The following is a 22588-nucleotide window of genomic DNA, read 5'->3' as shown; positions in this document are numbered from 1 at the left end:
TGGAGCCATCACTCACTGCTTCCCAGTCTCATTAGCAGGGGGCTGGATTGGAAGTTGAACAGTCAGGGTTCACAACCAGCACTCTGATATGGGATGTAGGTGTCCCAAGCAGGGGTTTAAAACAATGTGTTAAAAGGCTCACGCCCCTTCACTTTTTAACTCCTTGCTTTTTACTTTATAATGTGCTAGAAAATGTAATTTATCATCTGTCCCACACATAGTGTGAGTGTCCTGTAGATTATTTAGCCTCGCAGAGTGTCATGTCATCATCATAGAATGGGTAGCTGAAGAATCCACACCACCTGTGGTCTCACAAAGATGTAAGTAGTTACTGGATCCAAAAGAGTTTTATAAACTATAATTTCCACTTGTAAGAAAATATACATAATTGGTAGAATAAACTCCCAAACTGTAGGCTGGCTTTGTCTCCTCAGCACAAGCCCTGTTTTGCTGGATACTTAGTTCCATCATCCTGCCATCATATCTAACTCCACCATGGCAACAGAAAAATAGCCCCCAGCATGACTGGCTGCTTTCTCGGGGGAACCATGCTTTTGTAGGTACCAGAGCTGACATGTCTGCACCACCCTAGGCTCCTTGTTACTCTCATTCTGCACTCAGTTGCAAGGTTCCAATGACGCTCCCTTTCTCATGCCATTCATACTTGCCTTCATCCTCTACTCACTCACAATCCCTTGGTGACAGCTCTCATTGTGATATAAATCAACTAGCTATAACTGATCTCTGTTACAGTCTTGAACTATGGAACCTATTTTACACATTTCTATAGGATGACTATTGCTGAAGTGACTTTTTAATGCACCACACATTTTCAAAGTCACAAATAAAGCCATTTTTAGAGAATATATTCAGGTCACAAAAGGACCTAAACATTTTCAACCTAAACATTTCCTTTTGACTGCATTATACACCACTTCATTATGCAAATGCTCAGTTAAGCCCAAGGCTGTCCACAGAGGGGTCTCCTCATTGACCCTAGCCCTCTTGTACAGAACCTTTCCAAGGTGAAGTCCTTTGTCTCTGATGACATTCCATTCATGGAACATGTTCAGGAAACTTCCTGAACACTCAGTGAATTCTCATCCATCCCTCAATATCACCCCAGATTTTCCTGATCTCTTCGCTTCATGCTGGTTGGTTATCGCATTTTAGCCCATGCCCTGTCAATTAACTATTTGCATTATCCTGTTCCATCTCTTACACTGGTGCCTTTAAGTGAGCACATATCATGATTTACTTGTCAATGCCCCTCAATCATTTTTCAATCTACACTGAAAAAATGTGAGGGAAGCAACAGCTTTGATCCCTATAGGAGAGTCCAGAGGAGTTGTAAAAATCCTTGGAGACTTTCTGCTGTTACAGCGAGGTGGTGCTGTGCAGCTGGAATCAACAGGCTGCAGGAGGAAACCTGGGCATGCGCCATTGCGTGGGGGATGTGCAGCGGTGTCGCTCCCCCTCTTCACGGAGGAACGACACAGGACCCTGCGCTGTTCTTTTGTCTACTCGGCCCTCCCCGGGTTTGCTGCTGGTTCTTCCCGAGTTGGCTACGGACCCTTCCACCTCTGTGGAAGGGCGGTTCCCCCTGCCACTTTCCCCACTTCTGCAGGGGAGCGGCACACCGCCGGCTGGCTCTCTCGGGGGCTGTTCAGGTGTTCCTTCAGATAGATGTTCCTGGTGCATGTTGTCTCTCTCCTCCTTTATAGTCCTCTTCCGCCAATCCCAACTCTGCTACCCACACGCCGAGTACGCTGCTCTCCTCCAATCAGGAGCAGGTCCTACAGTTTATTGGTTGAACTGGAGGCAGCTGTTTACTCCTCTCCCAGCGCCATATTGTGGGAAAGCAGATGCATAGAATAAGTCTTAATTCCAGTAACAGTCTAGTCCGAGTTGCTCCCCACAGAGCGGGAGGGAAAGGGGTGGACTGAATTTAATAATTCGCTTCACTGAGAGAGCTGAAAGAGTTTTATCATGAAAGAAGGGACAAAACACATTGGTTACAGTAGAATATGTGGGGTCTTGGATTTAAATATGAAAGATGGTCCTCCAATGTAAACAATCACTCCTCCAGCAACAAGAAAACTAAGTTATGCAGAGTTTTCTATGTGACAAGAACTGATTTAATGGGTTCAATGTGATAACTCATTTGATTTCTTTCATGCAAACAAATAGGTAAGCTTTACTAATGTAAAGGATGGAGACAAGAGACACTCCTATACCTCTGAATGGGGGTTGGGATAAGCTATGCAGGAAGTAACATTTTCATGATTTTGAAAAATAATGGGAGAATTTATTCCACTTTTTGCATTCTTCATAAAACTGCAGAAACTAAAGTCCTTCAGAACTTGCTGTGATTTCTGAGCAAGAAATATTGCTGCTATATAAAAATCAGGATACATATTGTCTGCGTGCTTAGCAAACCTTTCTTTTTATAATCCCAACAGACCCTGTAGCTGTGTAACTCTTCAGATTTGTCATAAATTGTAGATCTTTTACTTTCTATTTTTACTTACTGGGAGGAACAGTCTAATATTTCTTCACATGATAGCAAAAAGAATTTCCTTTTTGGTAGCAATTTCCTATCATCACTTTTTCCCCCCCTTCAACACCTGTTTCCACACTTTCTGGCAAATCCATGCAGATAATTCGTTTTGTAAACTCAGATATTATCACAACCCACTGAAACCACTGAAGCTTTCTTTTTTAGAAATTATATGATACTCAAACAATTGTTTGCTACCACAGCTGAAGTCTTCCTTTACATATCAGAATATGCTACTCCCTCCCATAAAATAGTTCAGTATTTCCCTCTGGCTGACAAACTAATGTTGTGATTCTTTACTTTGATGCTAAAGCTTCAGCACCTCAGTCCAATGAGCCATTTCCATTCCCTGTGATCTTCAGGCAGTCATGATCTGTCCCTCTATGCAAGTCTGTTTGAAATTCTCAGGCTGACTGACACCTTCTCTCATGTCATCCATGTGTTTTTCTAAGCCTAAAATGCATCTTTCCCCTTATTTTGTCTCTTCCTCTAAATTTCAGAATGTTCCTCTTCAGAAAGCCCCCTCAGGAGTTCTCCCTCAAACATCCAATACAAAGTCAGGACTGTCTCTGCTCTGCCCAGCACTTTGCCCCTGACTCTTTCATTTAATTGATGGTTGATGCTTCCTTCCTAAGCCAAAGGCAAGAGCTCTTATCTCCAGCTACCTCTTTATTGCCCCCCATATTTTCTACATTTGGTGAGCCCTCAAATAATGGTTTCTGAATTTTAATACTCCAAACTAGGTAGGTTATTTGTTTTCCCAATGAGCAGATGAGTTTTAAACAGTGCAAAACCTATAAAGTAAAAAAGAAGATGCAGATAATCAGTCACTAAAATTGTCTTACGGATAATGGGTAGCAAGGACAAATTAGACTTCAGTCAGGGTAAGAAACATAGAGACACTGAAATGTGATTTGAAGCCATATTCTGCTATTTGGATTTCTGAGTATAAAAAATAGCACTAGGATTAAAGAAGTTAATAAGAATATTGCAAAGTTATATATGAACTGATACTTTGCCTAAATAATCTCCTTCATACTAAGAAATGCCATTTCTCCAGAGGGCCTTGATCCAGTGTCTACTATTTTCAGAGAAAGTGCTGAATTACCTCTGCCTGATGTTCAGGTGTCGCTCCCCCATTCGCGGAGGAACGACACTGGACCCTGCACTGTTCTTTCGTCTGCTCGGCCCTTCCCAGGTTTGCTGCTGGTCCTTCCCGGGTTGGCTGCCGACCCCTCCACCTCCGTGGAGGGGCGGTACCCCCTGCCACTTTCCCCGCTTCCGCTGAAGAGCGGCACACCGCCGGCCGGCTCTCTCGGGGGCTGCTCAGGTGTTCCTTCAGATGTTCCTAGTGCATGTTGTCTCTCTCCTCCTTTATAGTCCTCTTCCACCAATCCCAACTCTGCTACCCACATGCCGAGTACGCTGCTCTCCTCCAATCAGGAGCAGGATCAGCTCCTGCAGCTTATCAAACTGATGAGGCAGCTGCGTACAGGTTGTTTGGTCTCTCTCTCTCAGCGCCATATTGTGGGAGAGCAGATGCATAGAACAAGTCTTAATTCCAGTAATTTAGTCTAGTCTCAGTTGCTCCCCACATTCAGGTCTACACACACTATGAACATTCTGTAGAATGTGGAAAGGTGGGGGAGAATCAAACCAGACAGGATTTTTCTTTATATTTCAAACTTCACAGTGAGATGACTTGAGGGATTGTTTAGGAGTAAAGAATGTCCTTAGGTCTTTGAATTCATGCTCAAGTTAGAGAGGAATTATTGTTGGGAAAAGGTCTCCTGTTTCTCTTAGAAAGAAATCTTCATTTCAGGAAATTCCAGGGCGGCCCAAGTCTTCTTGGAATATAAGTCAGGACACAAAAGTTCAACTATAATCCATTCAAACTAGGGTTTCCCAATGGGTAATCCATAGGATTGCACACACTGATTATGCTCTTGGTTCTCTCTCACAGCTGTCGCCTTGCTACTTTTACTTTGAAATACTCTTTTTTCCCAAAGGAAACTTTCATTTAAGGAGTACAAATTTCATAAGTACAACTTTAGGAATATAGTGATTCTTCCTACCATTTCCCTCCAACCCCTATTCTCACCCCACCTCTTCTTCCCTCTCCCATTTTCAGTCCTATTCTCCATTAATTTTTATTTTATTTTAACATTTTCAATTAACTTTATACACAGAAGACCACCAATTCTATACTATGTAAAGATTTCAACAATTTGCACCCCTCCAAACACAAATAAAAAACTGCTTGAGAACAAGTTTTATAATTAACTACCATAATACAACTCATTGTGGACAAAGGTCCTGCATGGGAAGTAAGTGCACAGTGACTCCTGTTGTTGATTTAACTGACACTCTTATGTATGGCGTCAGTGATCACCCAAGGCTCTTGACACAAGCTGCCAAGGCTATGGAAGACTTTTGAATCCACAAACTCCATCGGTATTTAGACAAGGCCATAAGCAAAGTGGAAGTTCTCTCCTCCATTCAGAGAAAAGTATATCCTTCTTTGATGGCCACTTCTTTCTACTTGGTGTCTCTCACAGAGGTCCTTCAAATAGAACACGTTTTTGCCACAGTTTCTTGGATTTCCATGCCTGAAATGCTCTCATGGGCATTTCAGCAAGACCAGAATGTCTCAAGGGCTGAATCTGAGGTCAGAGTACTATTTAAAATGATTGTCATTTTATGAGTCTGCTGTGTGGGCTGCTTCCTATGTTGGAACATTCTCTTCTTTTTAATTCTATCTATTATTATTATCAGACACATGATCTTATTTATATGATTCCTTTAGCCCTTAATCCTATCTATATGAGCACTTTAACAATATGTTCACTTTAATGCTTAAGATGGCATTTTTACCACCCAGCCTAATGGGAGTTAGGATCCCATGGGAAGTTTTTAAACTTTACTCTTAGAAGTAAATCTATTGGAATGTATGCAGAACTATACAGCTATAAGTTACAAACTTTCTCACTTCCTCCTCCCTCTTTTATTCCCACTCTTATTTTTTATGGAGACCTATTTTCAGTTGACTTTATACACATATGATTAAGTCTATGTTAAGTAAGGAATTAAAAAAATAGTATGAATAAGAAAAAAAAAAAACTGATCCCTAACAGTCAAGACAAGGGATGTTCAAGTCATTGCTTCTCAAAGTGTCAAATTCACTTCTGCAGATTTTCTTTTAGGTGCTCTATTAGTCATCACGGATCAAGGAGAACATATGGTATTTTCCCCTTTGGGACTGGTTATTTCACTAAGCATGATGTTTTCTAAATTCATCCATTTTATTGAAAATACTGGATTTCTTTTTTACCACTGTATAGTATTCCATAGAGTATATATCCCATAATTTCTTTATCCAGTCTTCATTTGATGGGTATTTAGGTTGATTCCATGTTTTAGCTATTGTGAATTGACCTGCAATAAACATGGAGGTACAGATAACTCTTTTATTTGATGATTTCATTTCCCTTGGGTAAATTCCCAGGAGTGGGATGGGTGAACCATATGGTAGGTCTACATTCAGATTTCTGAGGTTATTTCCATACTGTATTCCATAGTGGCTTTACCAGTTTATATTCCCACTATCAGTGGACTGAGGTACCTTTTCCCCCACATCCTGGCCTGCATTTGTCATTTGTTGATTTCTGTATGAAAGCCATTCTAACTGAGGTGAGGTGAAACCTCACTGTGGTTTTGATTTGCATTTCCCTGACAGCTAGTGAATCTGAACATTTTTTCACATGTCTGTTGGCCATTTGGAATTCCTCTTTTGAAAAAATGTCTGTTTAAGTCCCTTGCCCATTAATTTGGCTGCTCTAGCAGGTGAATGGAAGGTATCAAGGCATAACCATCCTCTGCAGCAAGACATCATAATTTCTCTTATGTCCACCATAGTTTACACTCCTGGCTTATAATTGAAACTACATCCCAGGAAAAATCGTTGCAGCTCAATTAAAGTTTCAGTACTTAAGAGAGTTAATACTCCTATCAAAACTTACATACAGGCTGAAATGTTTTAAATTCATTTAGAACTAATTATAAAGTAATCTAAATAATTTAAATATTGCATTATAATTCAAAAGAAGTAATATATCTGGAGAAAAGTGATCTGTTTTGGCCTGTTACATGTTATTTACACTTTGCAAACATTGAGTGAAATAGAGATTACATAGAAGCACGGGCACTGACTTGAGTCTGTAGTCTTTTTTTTTAGCTCTGCCAATTACCAGTAGTACTTTGGCCTCAGACAAACAACTTAACTCCCTGTACTATCAGTATTCTCATCTATATAATGTGAATGATCATTCTGTACCCATATAATACAAAGGATATTCATAAGGATCAGGTGAGATTATATATACACATGAGATAACATTGAAAAATGCAAAACTATTTCAGTCTATTTTCTTCAAGCCATAGCAGCCTTATTCTTCCTTTCTCAGCTCCAGCTTCTTTGATTAAATTGAACTAAAGGATAATTGAGGATCATCTCTTTGGCAGTTATTGGCAATCAGCCTAGGTAGCATCTGCTGCTATGGATTAAGAACATCTTTCCCATGAGGCATGGCTTCTCTTACAGTGCTCCTTTTGCTGAACTCCAGACAGTCACTGAATCTCTAGTTCTTGGAGTTACATGTCTTCTAAGTAGTGCTCACCCTTCTCTGTAATTCCTTGGTAGTCAGCATTAATCATAATTAGTACTTGGTAGGGCAGTCCATTGGGGCAAATCTCAAAGACAAATGAGATCAAGGGAGCCTCAGCTTTGGCAAACTGATGACAGGGGCGTTGGACTGCAGTTATCAGGTGAATAACATGCAGATGGACAGATCGCAGTATCAAGAGACTGCAGGCACAGCAGGCCAAGCATGGAGATCTCAAGAAGAAAATTTGGCATCACCAGTTAGGGAATAGAATAACTGAAAACCTGACACCTGGCTCAGGGGGACCAAGGTGAGATTCTAGTCCTGGATGAATGAGACAATGACAGAGATTCAGTTAGTACATCTTGGATTCCATGTGGGCTCTCTGTCAACACTGTTGGGCTGGGATTCAAAGGATTTTCTTAGAGATCAAGATTGTTTCAGAGATTGGGGAGAATCTGACTTGTAGATGGTTGCCATGTGCTCCCACCAAATATAATTAGAGTAAGGTTGGGGCTTGGGATGAGAACCAGGCCTGTCTCTACATTGGAGGGCTTTCATTATTTCCACAGAACATGTTTCTTTTTCCTCTCCTAATGTCATCCATTGACCTAATAAAACCTATAAGGAACTAAATTCAGATTCTAATAATTTTAGGGTTTTTTTTTCCTAATTCAGATTAACTATTGAGTCCTCATGTTTCTACCATTCTTTTCTTTTTTTTATTTTTTTGACAGGCAGAGTAGACAGTGAGAGAAAGAGAGAGAAAGGTCTTCCTTGTCCATTGGCTCACCCCCCAATAGCCACCTCGGCCGGCACGCTGCGTCCAGCACACTACACTGATAGAAAGCCAGGAGCCAGGTGCTTCTCCTGGTCTCCCATGGGGTGTAGGGCCCAAGCACTTGGAACATCCTCCACTGCCCTCCCGGGCCACAACAGAGGACTGGAAGAGGGGCAACCGGGACAGAATCCAGCACCCCAACCGGGACTAGAACCTAGGGTGCCGGTGTCGCAGGCAGAGGATTAGCCTAGTGAGCCATGGTGCTGGCCCCATTCTTTTCTTATATAAAACTATTAATACTCCCACAATTCCAAAGTTTAGTCATTTCTTACTCAAATTTTTAAAAAATAATTTTTAAAATAACTTATTTTGATATTTTTCTTGAGCTTGCTTTTCATAATTTCTATTTTTTTCTCAAACCTATTTTGCAAAACTTTCTACATCCTGAGGAAATATTCTTGCCGCATTCTTTAAGACACTGTACTTCTGTAATCTCATTGTTCAAACCCACACTCTGCTGGTGCCACCAGGTGCCACAGAATCTCACAACACTCATTTCAGAGTTTTCAGCACTGAGGCATCAAAAGGTGACTTCATATTAAGCGATGAAAGTACAAAACAGGAGTCATGTGCTAACAGCTTTAGGAAGGTCTGCATTACTTACTGAGATAGAGCTCTGATTTAATGAATACTATTGCAATGTGTGTGCCAGTGGTACAGTTCTGTGCTCTACAATGGCTCTTGATAGATAACAGTCCTTTGCTATACTGTTAATATGCCCTGGATAATAGATGCTTCCCACAGTGAAGAGGAGAAATACTGAACAGTTTAAATTTAGAACATAAATTTGTTGATTCATTTTTAAGTTCTTTAATAAACTTTCACATGTAAATATAATACTACTCTACATCCTGGATCTGCACATATTAAGCCTATATTTTAATAAATTTTGGTCAGCCATTGGCTATGAAAAATGGGGCACATATCATAATATATTTTAATTCAATAAAAATTAAAATTAAATTATTGTATCTTCTAAGACAGAGGAAGATTCATGCTTTAAAATTAACATCAACAAACAGAAAACAGAAAAGCAAATTTTATTAACCCAAATTTGTCTTGAAGCATCTCTTTAACTGAGTTTTTCTTTGAAACTGTTTATAACAACATGGGTTTCATACACATCTTTTAAAGAAAGATGAAGGAAGTGTAAGAACAGTGTAATATAGATGTAACAAGGAGATAGACAAAGGCTATACTTGTCATGCCCTAGGGTCCTCTCTATTCAACTATCTGTAGTCTCCTGGATGACAAGGCTGTACAGATATGCATCAGGGGTATGCAGCTCTCGAGGTCCATGGGGCACTCTTAGTACAGAACCGGGGATCTTCAGTCTTACCTTGATCGTAGCCAGGACCACCTCCATTATAGCACACTGTCTTGGTGTCAGACCCTTGGCATCTTCTCGAATCATGTGCTCCTGGAAAACAGGTTAACAACTGCGTATAAAACAGCCAGTTCAAAGCTGTTAAGAGTGATATACTTCTCTAGTTTTAATGGCCTGTGATTATTTTAAAATTAAGTTTATGTGAGTGAAATTGATATCTTGTCATTAGTTGACTGTTTATAGTTCTTCCCTTATGTTTCTGCTGACCTATGGTGTTTTTACTTTTTACTTGTTGAATTCTTTATTTGGTGGCACATTAAGCCTTCGACTATCATGCAAATTAAATATCTGAAAAAAATAGCTATCTCATTTTTAAACAACTACTTTCAAACAAAACCTGTATAGTTCCCATATGCAAACATTCCCTACTTGAAGTATGCTCATCTGAATGCATTTTAGGTGATCCTTTTGTCATATATTAATAAACATCAAGTTTTCCAATAGAAGAAATACTTTTAAAGCGGTATGTTGATAGAAATATAGCTTTATTATCACTTGCAAGTTAATGTTAAAAAAAGGGGGAAATCCAGAAAATGTGTGCCTAGGCTTTTTCACTTAATTCCTGGGTTTGTGATCTGTCACCTTGAGGAATGTCAATCACGGAAGGGATTTAGGGGAGATTTTAGCCTTTCTCACTATCTACTGATAAAGCCTATGTAAAATATAAGGTCCCTTAGGGCAGGCATTTGATGTAGTGGTTAAGTCTCCTGTTTGGGAAACTGCTTCCCACATTGGAGTACCAGGTCCACTTTCCAACCCAGCTGCTTGCTAATGCACTCCCTGATTGTGGGGGGAGCTGTGGGGGGTCCAGTGGGTCAAGTGGCTGGGTCCCTGTCTCCCATGTGGGATACTCAGATTGAGTTCCTGGCTCCTGAGTCCAGCATGGTCCAGTGCTGGCTGATGCAGGACTTTGAGGAACGAACCAAGGAGAGAAAGAGGGAGAGCTCTGTTAGTCCCTCTGTCTCCCTCTTTCTCTCCTTTTTAAATAAATAAAACAAACATTTTCTTAGATACCCCTAATGTTTACTCATTACTGAGAAAAGTTCCGAAGAATGAACTGAATTTGGTTTGGAGATTTAAAATATTTTATAATAATTTTAAAATTATTTTGCCATTGATTTAAAAACTAATTTTATTATCTTACAATGAATTTTCCCTATTTTCTCTGTGTTCTGTCTCCAGTCATCTAAAACTTAATTAGAGAAATGATAGTAGAAAGAGGAAATAATAAAGGAAATAGAAATCTGTGTAAGAGAAAGAATTTAAAATTTCTTACTGCCCAAACTGACACAATCTTCCTAGAGCTGCCACTGTCCTATTCAACAACACTCAACACATATTTGCAGTTATGATTATTCTTCTCTGGGTGACTGAGAATACTGCTCAATGCAATGAAGACTTTTGTTTTCCTGGAACTTAAATTCTAACTTAGGTAGGTGCCTCTGTGTGAAGTAGAGGAAAAGTCCCATGTGAGTAGACACATGTCCCATGTGAGTAGACACAAGTCCCATGTGAGTAGACACATGTCCCATGTGAGTAGCTCTAAGAATGCATAGCTTAATTAATGCACTGCTGCCTTTGGTCAGCAGTAAAAGTGTCTCCTTTTTTTTTTTTTTTTTTGACAGGCAGAGTGGACAGTGAGAGAGAGAGAGACAGAGAGAAAGGTCTTCCTTTGCCGTTGGTTCACCCTCCAATGGCCGCTGCAGCTGGCGCACCGCGCTGATCCGATGGCAGTGCAGCTCCAAGTCTGCACCCAGGGCTTGGTACGTGCAGCAGCGGTTCAATATCAGCTGCTGCTTGCTTTCTTAGATGTGCACTTGTTTACTGTGCACATCATGTTATCACATCCAGTGGTTTGTCCTTGTTCTATTTTATCACATTTCAAATGTTGCTATTTGGCAGATAACATACATAATCTCTGTGTTTCACCAACTTCAGTTTTTTTTTTTTTTTAATAATTGTCACCTGATAGGTAGTTAATAGGTTTTTGGATATTGAATTGTGCTTTCTTTAGCATTTCTTAGTGTACAGTATGTGTGAATAGAATCATCATCATTGAATATTTTCTTGCTTTTAATTTATTTATTTATTTTTGACAGGCAGAGTTAGACAGTGAGAGAGAGAGAGACAGAGAGAAAGGTCTTCCTTTCCCGTTGACTCACCCCCCAAATGGCTGCTAGTGTTGGCACGCACACCAATCTGAAGCCAGGAGTTAGGTGCTTCTCCTGGTCTCCCCATGTGGGTGCAGGGCCTAAGCACGTGGGCCATCCTCCACTGCCTTCCTGGGCCACAGCAGAGAGCTGGCCTGGAAGAGGGGCAACCGGGACAGAATCCAGCACCCCGACTGGGACTAGAACCTGGGGTACTGGTGCCGCAGGCGGAGGATTAGCCAAGTGAGCTGCGGTGCCAGCCCATCATCATTGAATATTATTGAAAACACTGTTTAATTATTCATGGGTCCATGATACACATATATGCATCTTACTTCATCTTTCTTCGATATAGGGGTTTCAATTTAAACATATGAGTTCATTTAGTACTTTTAGAATAAGAATATTTAATACTCATTTAAACCCAAAATAATAGGAAATTGTTACTGATTATGCCAAGAAATACTACAGGACAAGTAACTCTAAATATGTTAAATAAATCTCTCTGGATTTGTCATTCTTGTCTAGTTTTACAATGTGGTTCCATTTTTAAAGCAAATACTAATGAATAATATATGCTACAGGAAAACATAATTCTTACTAGAAATATTTTTCTAAACTGTAGCTCATTCAAATAAACGGTTTTTTAAAAATATATATTTATTTTCTTTATTTGAAAGGTAGAATTGCAGAGAGAGAAAAGAGGAAGAGGAGGATGGGGAAGGAGAGGCAGAGGGAGAGGGAGGGAGAGGGATTCTCCATCCATTGATTCACTCCCTCAAATAGCTGCAATGCCTGGAGCTGGGCCAGGCCAAAGCCAGGAGCCTAGAATTCCATCTGGGTCACCCACATGGTTGCAGGGCTACAAGTACTCGGCTCATCTTCCACTGCTTTCCCAGGCATATTAGCAGGGAGCTGGAGCAGAAGTTGTGTGGCCAAGAATTAAACCAGCACTCTGATATGGGATGCTGGCAATGCAGGTGTTGGCTTAACCGACTATGCTACAATGCCAACACCAAATAAAAGGATTTATAAAAGAGGCTGGCAAAGAGTTAATGACCAAGTAAATGATTTTGCTGAAATAATAGCCTAATGTGTGTTTTCATCAATTATTTTTGGTATTATGACATTATATCATGAAGATTTATGAATATTTTAGCTATGTCAAATAAATCTGATCCCTTTAAGTAGTAATAAGTTGGACATGCATAATATGCATACAGAATGAAGTACCACTAAGAAGTAATATCGAAAATGTCAAATTATTGAACACTTGTTTAATGAATTAATATTAAATCATATCAAATGTAAAACAAAATGTTGGCTTCCCACATTGTTCTGATTTTCTTGGTCTTGGGTTAAGTAAGGTAGTTATATGTTAATATTAATATGTAATAGTTCTGAAATCCATCGGTATGATTATTTCCAACAACACCTTTCTACCAGATTAAATCTTCTTTCAAACATATAAAAATTTAAAGGCAAAATGCTTAAAATACAAAGAGAAGTGACATGCTAGTAAAATAAGATAAAATAGCTTTGTAAAATTTGAAATTCTTCACAGTAGCTGGAGTTTAAATTTTTGCATAAGGTTGTAGATGATTTATTGATCTGTTACCCAAACTAATAATTAAGTGAGTTAATAATTTAAAAATTTAAGAAATCAAGTGCCAATTATTAAAAAATGTGATTTGGATCTTATTATTCTCTCATGAGCTACTGATATCAAGTTTCCAATTCTTATTCATTCAGATTATTTCAGTGTTGATGCAACAACCCTGTTAGGTTACTTTATTCATTGTTTGCTTTTAGGTTATTACAAGTAACAGAGGATTCACTGATACAAAAAAAACAAAAAACCAAAAAAACCTGGGGACTACAAAGGTTGTTGCTGAAGTGTCTGGTTTCACCGTGACTCTCATTGTCCAGCCAGCATGCATAACACCGTCTGGGGAACTGGTTTCTGTATGCTTCCCTTCCTAAGATTTAGGCAGAGCTGACTGGACCCCAGCTCTGGGATGAACCTGTGAGTTATGGCATTTGGCACATGTCCCTTCCCAGGCCACCATGATTTGCTTAGGAATAGTGACAACACTCCCTCAGAGCCAATGAGAGAGTAGACTCACAGGACACGAAGCTCAAAAGATATAGTAGAGGCAGCCGTCTTCTTGCCAGGAAGGAAGGTTTGTTGTGGCAATACATCAAACAAGGAAAACAGCACCCAGCTCTGGGTGGTGAGTGCCTGGGTCTTACAATATTACTCTAATATTACACTAATTACACAGTAACAGAAACCAAGTTAAGCCTGAACTATAAAATTTCATGTACTAATCAATTTCCTGTTGGCTCCTGTTAGTTTGGTTTCCTATAACTTGAAACTGAAACAGTTTTAGTTGAAATAACATTTAACTAAGGAAACAGAAGCCTAGGAGATGGAGTACATTTCATATGACACAGATGCTAGACACACAGCCAGTGCCATTTCTTCTGTAATGAGGCCAGTGCTGTTTCTCCTTCATGGGTTTACATAAGGAACTTCAGTACTGCATACACCCATCATTCAGCGTAGGGTACAGAAACCCCAGGGAGTCAACCAAAGAGATAAATGAAGAGACAGGGATCCAAGACACAAGGGAATACTTTGTCAGAAATATCTACCTGCCCTCTTCCTCAGCTGCACTCAACACCTGTATGAAACAATTTTAGCTGATGACTATGTCTTCTAGATGGATTATTGGTTTTACATTTTTTTCTAAGGAAGTACATAACATAGATGAGAAAACAAGATAATGAAACTTTAAGGCACATGTTTTACTGCAGTCAATAATTATGCAAATTTATGATCCTTTTCCTGTGTTATACACACAAAACAATATCAGTGATACTATGGGCTACAGTCGGGGAAGAAATGAAGACAGCTCCATGTTTCCGTGGAAGATGGCAAGCTCTTGGAAGTTACCATATGCATTACGTCATTTATTTGCATAACCATCCTATGAACCCAGTGTTCAAACGTTCTGCATTTTACGAAAGCTACTTCTGAAAATGGGGGCAGTTAAATACTTCAGCCCATGTCACACAGAGGAAGCAGTTGAGGAGGAAACTGGAATGAAGGTCCTGTGCCTCTGGAATCCATCCTCTAACTGCATTCCAGGAGACAGAGCTGGTATGAAAAGAATATGTATTTGAGCAATCAAGTTCCTGTCTGAGAAGGATAGAGACTGAGGCTCCCTAGAGAGCTCCAACGTTTGATGATTCCAAAGTGAAAACGAAGGGTAGTGATTTTTACTCAGCCAATCCCACCTACAGTTGGCAAGTTCAGGATCTATTTTGATGAGTTTCATGTTCTTGACTTTAAAACTTCTCTAGAGTTCACTGGATTTCTATGAGGTCTATTATCTGCTTTTATTTATACAAAGCGAGTTTAATATATTGTGAGCCCTCATCTTCTCCATAAGCTTCATGTTATAATGCTAAAAATCTGACAGCAGATTTTGACATTGCTGAAACATATGTGGACTTCAAGAAGTTTGTAGGGAAAGGAATTAAAGGATACATTTATTTAGGTGTAAAAAAATTTAAATGCAGGAACAGGGGTATTAAAAAGTTAACAGAAAATGCATTTTATAAAAAATATTATACATGGATTTCAAAAGTTTTTATGCTAAAATAAACATGTCTTTAATTCTGCTTTTATTTCCCACAAACTTTCTGAAGTCCCTCTATGTGTCTTCTTAATCCTGCCACATACATATCATCATTACTAAGAGGAAAATGCCTTCTAGCAGAGCTATACTTAGTAAATTATTTTAAGGACAACCCGTAACTTCATTATGCTTATTACCTTCAGTTTGGATAACTGTCCAAGATCTTTGGCTGCGATGAAAATCATCTGGGGCCCCTAAAACATGGAGAGAAAGAGAGAAGACTTAATGTTAAGATCTGTAATATTAATCACAGTAGAAACGTGGTAAAAGAGAACTTTTTTTATTTCCATTATTATTACCTTTGTGGCTTTTATGCCAGACACCTTTATCTATTTTTAAAAGTTCATTTACTTATTTTCATTTATTTGAAAGGGTGACAGAGAGAGTGAGAGAGCGAAAGAGAACAAAAGAGAGAAGTATCTTCTATCTACTTGTTCACTCTCCAAATGTCCACAACAACTGGGACTGGACCAGGCTGAAGCCATAGACCAGGAGTATGAGCAAGGTTTCTCACAGGGTTGGCAGGGACTCGAGTACTTGCACCATCATCTGCTGCCTGGGTGAAAAGTAGCAGGTAGCTGGGCTGGAAGTGGAGGTGGGACTCGCTCTCAGGTCCCCTGTAAGGAATGCAAGTATCCCAAGCAGTGCTTAATCTGCTATACTGCAACACCTGTCCCATTAGTTGTTCTGTATTAAATTTTTTTTTTTTTTTTTTTGGACAGGCAGAGTGGACAGTGAGAGAGAGAGACAGAGAGAAAGGTCTTCCTTTGCCGTTGGTTCACCCTCCAATGGCCGCCGCGGCCGGCGCGCTGCGGCCGGCGCACCGCGCTGATCCGATGGCAGGAGCCAGGAGCCAGGTGCTTTTCCTGGTCTCCCATGGGGTGCAGGGCCCAAGCACCTGGGCCATCCTCCACTGCACTCCCTGGCCACAGCAGAGGGCTGGCCTGGAAGAGGGGCAACCGGGACAGAATCCGGCGCCCCGACCGGGACTAGAACCCGGTGTGCCGGCGCCGCTAGGCGGAGGATTAGCCTAGTGAGCCGCGGCGCCGGCCGTTCTGTATTAAATTTTAATGATTTTAAGGATATCTAGCACTGCTGGAAGTGTAACAGTCCTAGTAAGTGTTGAAAGGCTTGAGTTGGGTTAAAGGTTTGCTGCTATTGTAGCCAGTTTAATATAGCATATAAATTAAATCAGCATTTTAAACTTTTATTTATTTTTAGCAGAAGCAATTCCCCCACTATCATCTGCTCCACAAAATAATCCTATAAAAATTTTAATATACAGGGCTGAAGAAGGTGGAGGTGCTTCTCCTGAAATGCTGTCCAGACTATTCATGTCCTGTCCACCTATCCCTGCCCTTAGTAAAAGGCATTCTCTGGAACAGGGGAAAAGAAGTTGAAAACCACTGGAATAAACCATCCAATGCATGGTGAGGACTAGCCTGGAGCATGTCTGTGGCATATTGCATGGAAAACTCCTGAATGTGGCCCATTAGAAGCTGGGAATACTCTAGTAGTAGGGGAAATCAGCTAGTATGTTTATAGTCTCATGCTTTTTTATTGCAATGTGTATATTCATTGGGAAACCTAAGACTACAAGTAACATTAGAACAGCAGCCATGGCTACTTTTGCTCATATTTTATTCTTAACATCCAACACTATGTAAAAAGTCAAATAATATTTATTCAAAAAATGAATAACAACATAATGAATAACAATATATAAATAATACAAGTCACACTTGAAGACATCAATGCTGGAAAAATTCAGGGGATTATAATCCTTTCTACAGATGACCTTATTTAGAAAATGTAATGTCATATATATATGAGTTATATATATATGATTATATATACTCGTATACATATATATGTATATACATGCAGTTAAGTCCATATATATGCATATATGTGTGTCGGGTTCATATATATATACATACATGTATATATGTGTGTGTGTGTGTGTATATATATATATATATATATGAGTTTCCAGAACAGGAGGAGGGTGGTCTGCCGGGTGTGAGACCTAGGCAAGGTATCTCTCTCCAGAGAGGGATCCCATGTGCAGGTGCTCTCCATGTGTGTGTTTGTTTTTTTGAAAAGCCCATGTTAGCTAAGGTGAGAGCACCTCCATTTATGAGTGGACAGTGAGAGAGAGAGACAGAGAGGAAGGTCTTCCTTTTCTGTTGGTTCACCCCCCAATGGTCGCTGTGGCCGGCGCACCGTGCTGATCCGAAGCCAGGAGCCAGGTGCTTCCTCCTGGTCTGCCATGCCGGTGCAGGGCCCAAGCACTTGGGCCATCCTCTACTGCACTCTGGGGCCACGACAGAGAGCTGGACTGGAAGAGGAGCAACTGGGACAGAATCCGGCGCCCCAACCAGCACTAGAACCCAGGGTGCCAGCACCACAGGCAGAGGATTAGCCTAGTGAGCAGTGGCGCCGGCCTGAATTATTCTTTTTTAAGGATTTACTTAGGGCCAGCGCTGTGGCTCACTAGGTTAATCCTCCGCCTTGCGGCGCCGGCACACCAGGTTCTAGTCCCTGTCAGGGCGCCGGATTCTGTCCCGGTTGCCCCTCTTCCAGGCCAGCTCTCTGCTGTGGCCAGGGAGTGTAGTGGAGGATGGCCCAAGTGCTTGGGCCCTGCACCCCATGGGAGACCAGGAGAAGTACCTGGCTCCTGCCATCGGATCAGTGCGGTGCGCCGGCCGTGGCGGCCATTGGAGGGTGAACCAACGGCAAAAGGAAGACCTTTCTCTCTGTCTCTCTCTCTCTTACTGTCCACTCTGCCTGTCAAAAAAAAGAAAAAAAAAAGGATTTACTTAGTTGAAAGGCAGAATGAAGGCAAGAGTGGGAGAAATGAGAGAGAGAGAGAGAGAGAGAGAGAGAGAGAGAGAGAGACAGGGATTGGAGATCTTCCACCCACTGGTTCTCGCCCCAAGTGGCAGTCAGGAGCCAGTGTGAAGCCAAGGAGCCAGGAAAGGCTGCCCAGGAGGAGCACGTGGCTGAGGAGAACCTCAGGGCCTTCCTCCGGATGGAGACCCAGCTCCACAGGAGGGGTGGAGGCGGAGCCAGCCGGCAGTGACACCCTCTGCGGGACAGACTCCCTTGTCCAGCAGGAATTGGAGAAGTTACAGACTACTGCCTAAGAACAAATAGACTCTGTGTGTTGCTACAAAAACAAACAAACAAACAAACAAAAACCAGAAAACCCATCCTGACTGCCCATTTGAGTGGCAGGTGCCCAAGTGCTTGGACCATCTTCTGCTGCCTGCCCAGGCACATTAGCACAAGCCAGTTTGGAAGCAGAATAGCTGGAAGTGAACTGTCACTACAAGCTGGGATACCTGCATTGCAAGTGGTGGCTTTACCCAGTGCAAAACTACACCGGCCCTGTGTAATATTATCCTTTGAAAATCTTATATTAAACAAAATTATTCACTAAAAATAATAGGGCTTAAGGGAAAAATAGCAGTGGGCACTACAATCCAAGCCCCTGTAATTTTATTACCTAGGAACTAACAAAAACAGTAATTACTGCTCTAAGAGATTGCTTGGACAGCATTAGGGAGCTCAGCAAAGCTGATGGCTGTTCAAGGGATATTAGATATGTAGAGCAGATAGACAACAATAAAACAAGAGTACAACGGCAGGCAGTGGAGTTTCCAGAACAGGAGGAGGTGGCCTGCCAGGTGCGGGACCTAGGCAAGGTATCTCTCCCCAGAGAGGGATCCTATGTGCAGGTGCTCTCCATGTGTGCATTTGTTTTTGAAAAAGCCCATGTTAGTCAAGGTGAGAGCGCCTCCATTCATGCTGAAGCCACAGCTCTTCTGTCACATTCCAGAGCCCCTTAGCCAAGGAAATTTCACACAAACTAACTCAACTTGCAGATTATACTGACTTCATTCTGCCCCTGATCAAATACATGAGTACTAACTAGTGTTATAGAAACGTATTATGTATGGTAGCAGAATAAGGGGTGTGTGTGTGTGTGTGTGTGTGTGTGTCTGTGTCTGAAGATTCAAATATTTTAAGGAAATGATTATTATGAAAAGGATCATGCCAGTATTTAATTTTGTACCAAAATAATTATCTCATAATTCCATTTTCCCAGTACTTTTTGAAGTACTCTTGGATATATGATTTGGCCACCTGCACATGTAGGTTATAAGTAATTAAATGACACATTTGTGGCATTAAGCAAAATTCAAAGTAGTTTATATTTGATCACTCACTGTCTGGCAGTAAGTAAATGAAAATATCTGTATCTTTTAAAATATTGGAATGTTTTATAAGAAAATATTTTCTATACATATAAATTCATGGGATAAATATGGAACAAGTGTACACGATTAACAGTATCCATATGTATTTTAGCTTAGTTTATGACTCATTATTTGTACCAATGTATCTTCCTCAATATCAGAAAAAAATTAATTCCTCCTTAATGGGTGCTTGTTAGTGTGATATTTTTCCTTTATTGTTTTAGGGTATCTGAACTGAGGTACCTGGCACTGTGTATGCGCTTCACTGTTGTCTAACTTTGCTGCCAACTGATCTTTCGGGTTCTTTTTCTACTTTACTGTTTGTGCTACAATCACATTCTCTAAATCCACTACAAGGTGTCTCCTCTATTAACCTCTATGTGGGGAGGTAACAGATAAAAGGAAAATGGAAAGGTGAAAAACATTCCATATGGCAGTCTGGAAACCATGTCCTTGAACTATAAATTTAGAAAAGAAGCACAGTGGGTTTGTTCTAGCCTAAATGTATTCCCTTGTATGTTCACAGTAAATTTTTATTCCTAGAAAAGTGCACATTAATTTTAATTTCTTTTTTCTATGTTTCTTCCAGGAACTGTTTGATATACTGTAGGGAATAACATTCATACAACAGCATTTCAGCATATTAACTGAGTTTCAGTGTTTTGCTTATGATGCTATTTTCACGTTAATTTTTTGTACTAGTGAGATGGGGTATTTCATGCTCACTAACACACAGAAAGGGTGGCAAACAGATCTCAAATTTAAAACAGCGAAATCTTTGGCTTCTCAATTTCAGAAAGGACGTAAACTCTAAAAATGGAGTCGAAGAACTCTTACAGAGACCATGATGTTTTGAGTGCCTTGGACTAGTAAAAGCTACTTTGTATGGCTGTAGTGGAAAGAGGAATTCAAGGAGGAAATAAATACGTGACAACAAGTAGAGCAAGTGGACTACACGAGAACCTGGTGGTGTCCTGAGTGAGAAGTCATAGAAATGGCTGGTGTGTCGGATGTGGTTCACAGTAAAATCAATAGAGTACTTTATATGCAGACCAGATAACCTGGTAAATTGAACATGGATAGTGTTTTTGAAGAGATGAAATTTTGAATTCAGGCCCAGTGGGAAGTTTGGTTGCTATTGCCACTATTTAAAATAGATTTGGATACCACATTTAACTTGATCAATCATTGTTCAAGGAAAAAAAAAAAGCTGCTTACCACATAGCTTTTCCTAAAATGGATTTATTAAATTTTTGATTGGGATTGAAACCACTCATTTAAATAAAAATTAATTAGATGGGTTCCTGAAAGTAAAACTAGAATTTGAATACTTACTGTTTGATCTGTCAGGGGAGGAAGAACAATTTGTTTTTCTATTTTGTTAAGAACTAGCTTCCATAGCTCTTTCAAAACTCGCTTTAGCACTGTCTTTTCACAGATTTTTGCTGAGAGACTTAATCTGCAACAAGATAAAACATACAGTTTTAAGTCTCCTATCAGTGTATTAAGTAAATTTATTAATCAGAAATCATATTAAATATTGAGATTCAGGTATCTGAATAGGCTTATATAATTTTCAAATGCTGAATTCAATTTACCAAACAAAATACATAATAACCAAAAATCTATTTCACCATACTATACATGAGATAACGAACTGGTAGGAAAAAAATCAGTATTTCTTTTGGAGTGTTTCCTAAGTTGACAGGTTTCAGAAAGTAAAAACATCTTTGAAAGTGTACATAGTCAATATTCATTAAAGATAAAGAATCCTCCTTTATTTGTAACTAGTACCTACATTAGGCCAAAAGCAATGTTTGAGATAAGTCATGAGGGTTTGGCATGAAAGCTGAGAAAGTGATGATACAGACAATATTTTCTGCCCACTTGATGGAAGTGGAGGGCTAACCATTCACCATAGTAGAATTGAAGTTCCCAAAATGTCTCACTTTCACCCTCACCTGACTCTGTACCTGGCCCATGTCCATAGTCTAGGCCAAACACCAAAGAATTACACTTTTATTACAAATGGGTGAACAACATAACCATATGTGGTTCAAATATGCTTAGACTTCCACTCAAGAACCACAATGAACCAACTCTGATAGTCCTATGTTATTCTGCACAGATGTGTCTCCCAGTGATTTCATCATGTCACATTAGCTAGCATTCGTATAAGAGTTTATAAAACTTCTTTAGAAACCTCTTCTGCATGTATGAGTAGTTCTCACATATCACTATAACTATTTTAGAAATAGAAAGTTGGTCCAGAAGTTTTAGGGTACTTGCCCAAGGAAGGGAAGCAAGTAAACAAGATCCAAAATTGGGCCCTTTTCTTCAAATCCTGCATGTCTTCCAATGTTATCTCACTGCCCATGATGAACGTGCTTGTGTATGAGGGCCCAGCAAGTACGGAGGCCCAGGGCTGCCCACATCCACTAAGGAGATCATAATAAGACTCCCGAATCGTTAAGACTCCTTTCCTAAGAGTGCATTAAGCATGGTTCATGGGTAACCTGAGCCCTGTTTTTCAGGGCAGTCTCATCAACTCTACCCAGCTCTTCTAAATACTCTGTATGCTTTTGGACTCAGAAGTTAGACCCGGGTGACGGTTCTGATAGACAGAATTGCTTGTTTTCAATAATTAAATACATATACAAATGATATCCATAGTTAATATTAGGGGCCAGCTCTATGGCATAGCAGGTAAAGCTGCCTCTTGCAGTGCCGGCATCCCATATGGGTGCTGGTTGGAGTCCTGGCTGCTCCACTTCTGATCCAGCTCTCTGCTGTGGCCTGGGAAAGCAGTAGAAGATGGCCCAAGTCCTTGGGCCCCTGCACCCATGTGAGAAACCCAGAGGAAGCTCCTGGCTCTTGGCTTCGGATTGGTGCAGCTCCGGCTGTTGTGGCCAACTGGGGAGTGAACCAGCGGATGGAAGACCTCTCTCTGCCTCTCTTTCTCTCTCTGTGTAAATCTGAATTTCAAATAAATAAACAAATCTTTAAAAAAAGAAATC

The 22588-nt window shown here is 40.3% G+C and overlaps 1 protein-coding gene across 1 annotated transcript in view; it reads right to left on the bottom strand.

Moving 5' to 3' along the window:
* Positions 1-22588, bottom strand: part of UNC13C (unc-13 homolog C) — a 645143-nt gene that overhangs the window by 103970 nt on the left and 518585 nt on the right. Inside the window, exons 26-28 of the mRNA XM_017348010.4 lie at positions 20907-21030; positions 15444-15500; positions 9402-9482 (exon numbers count right to left, since the gene is read on the bottom strand). Of these exons, the coding sequence (XP_017203499.3) occupies positions 9402-9482; positions 15444-15500; positions 20907-21030 (262 nt within the window). The remainder of the gene's footprint in view (positions 1-9401; positions 9483-15443; positions 15501-20906; positions 21031-22588) is intronic.

The sequence above is a fragment of the Oryctolagus cuniculus genome, chromosome 12 (genome assembly GCF_051225735.1).
Source record: "Oryctolagus cuniculus isolate XC-2025 breed Fujian yellow rabbit chromosome 12, ASM5122573v1, whole genome shotgun sequence".
NCBI lineage: Eukaryota > Metazoa > Chordata > Mammalia > Lagomorpha > Leporidae > Oryctolagus > Oryctolagus cuniculus.
The sequence above is the reverse complement of the archived record's forward strand: the minus strand, read 5'-3'. Positions and strand labels throughout refer to the sequence as shown.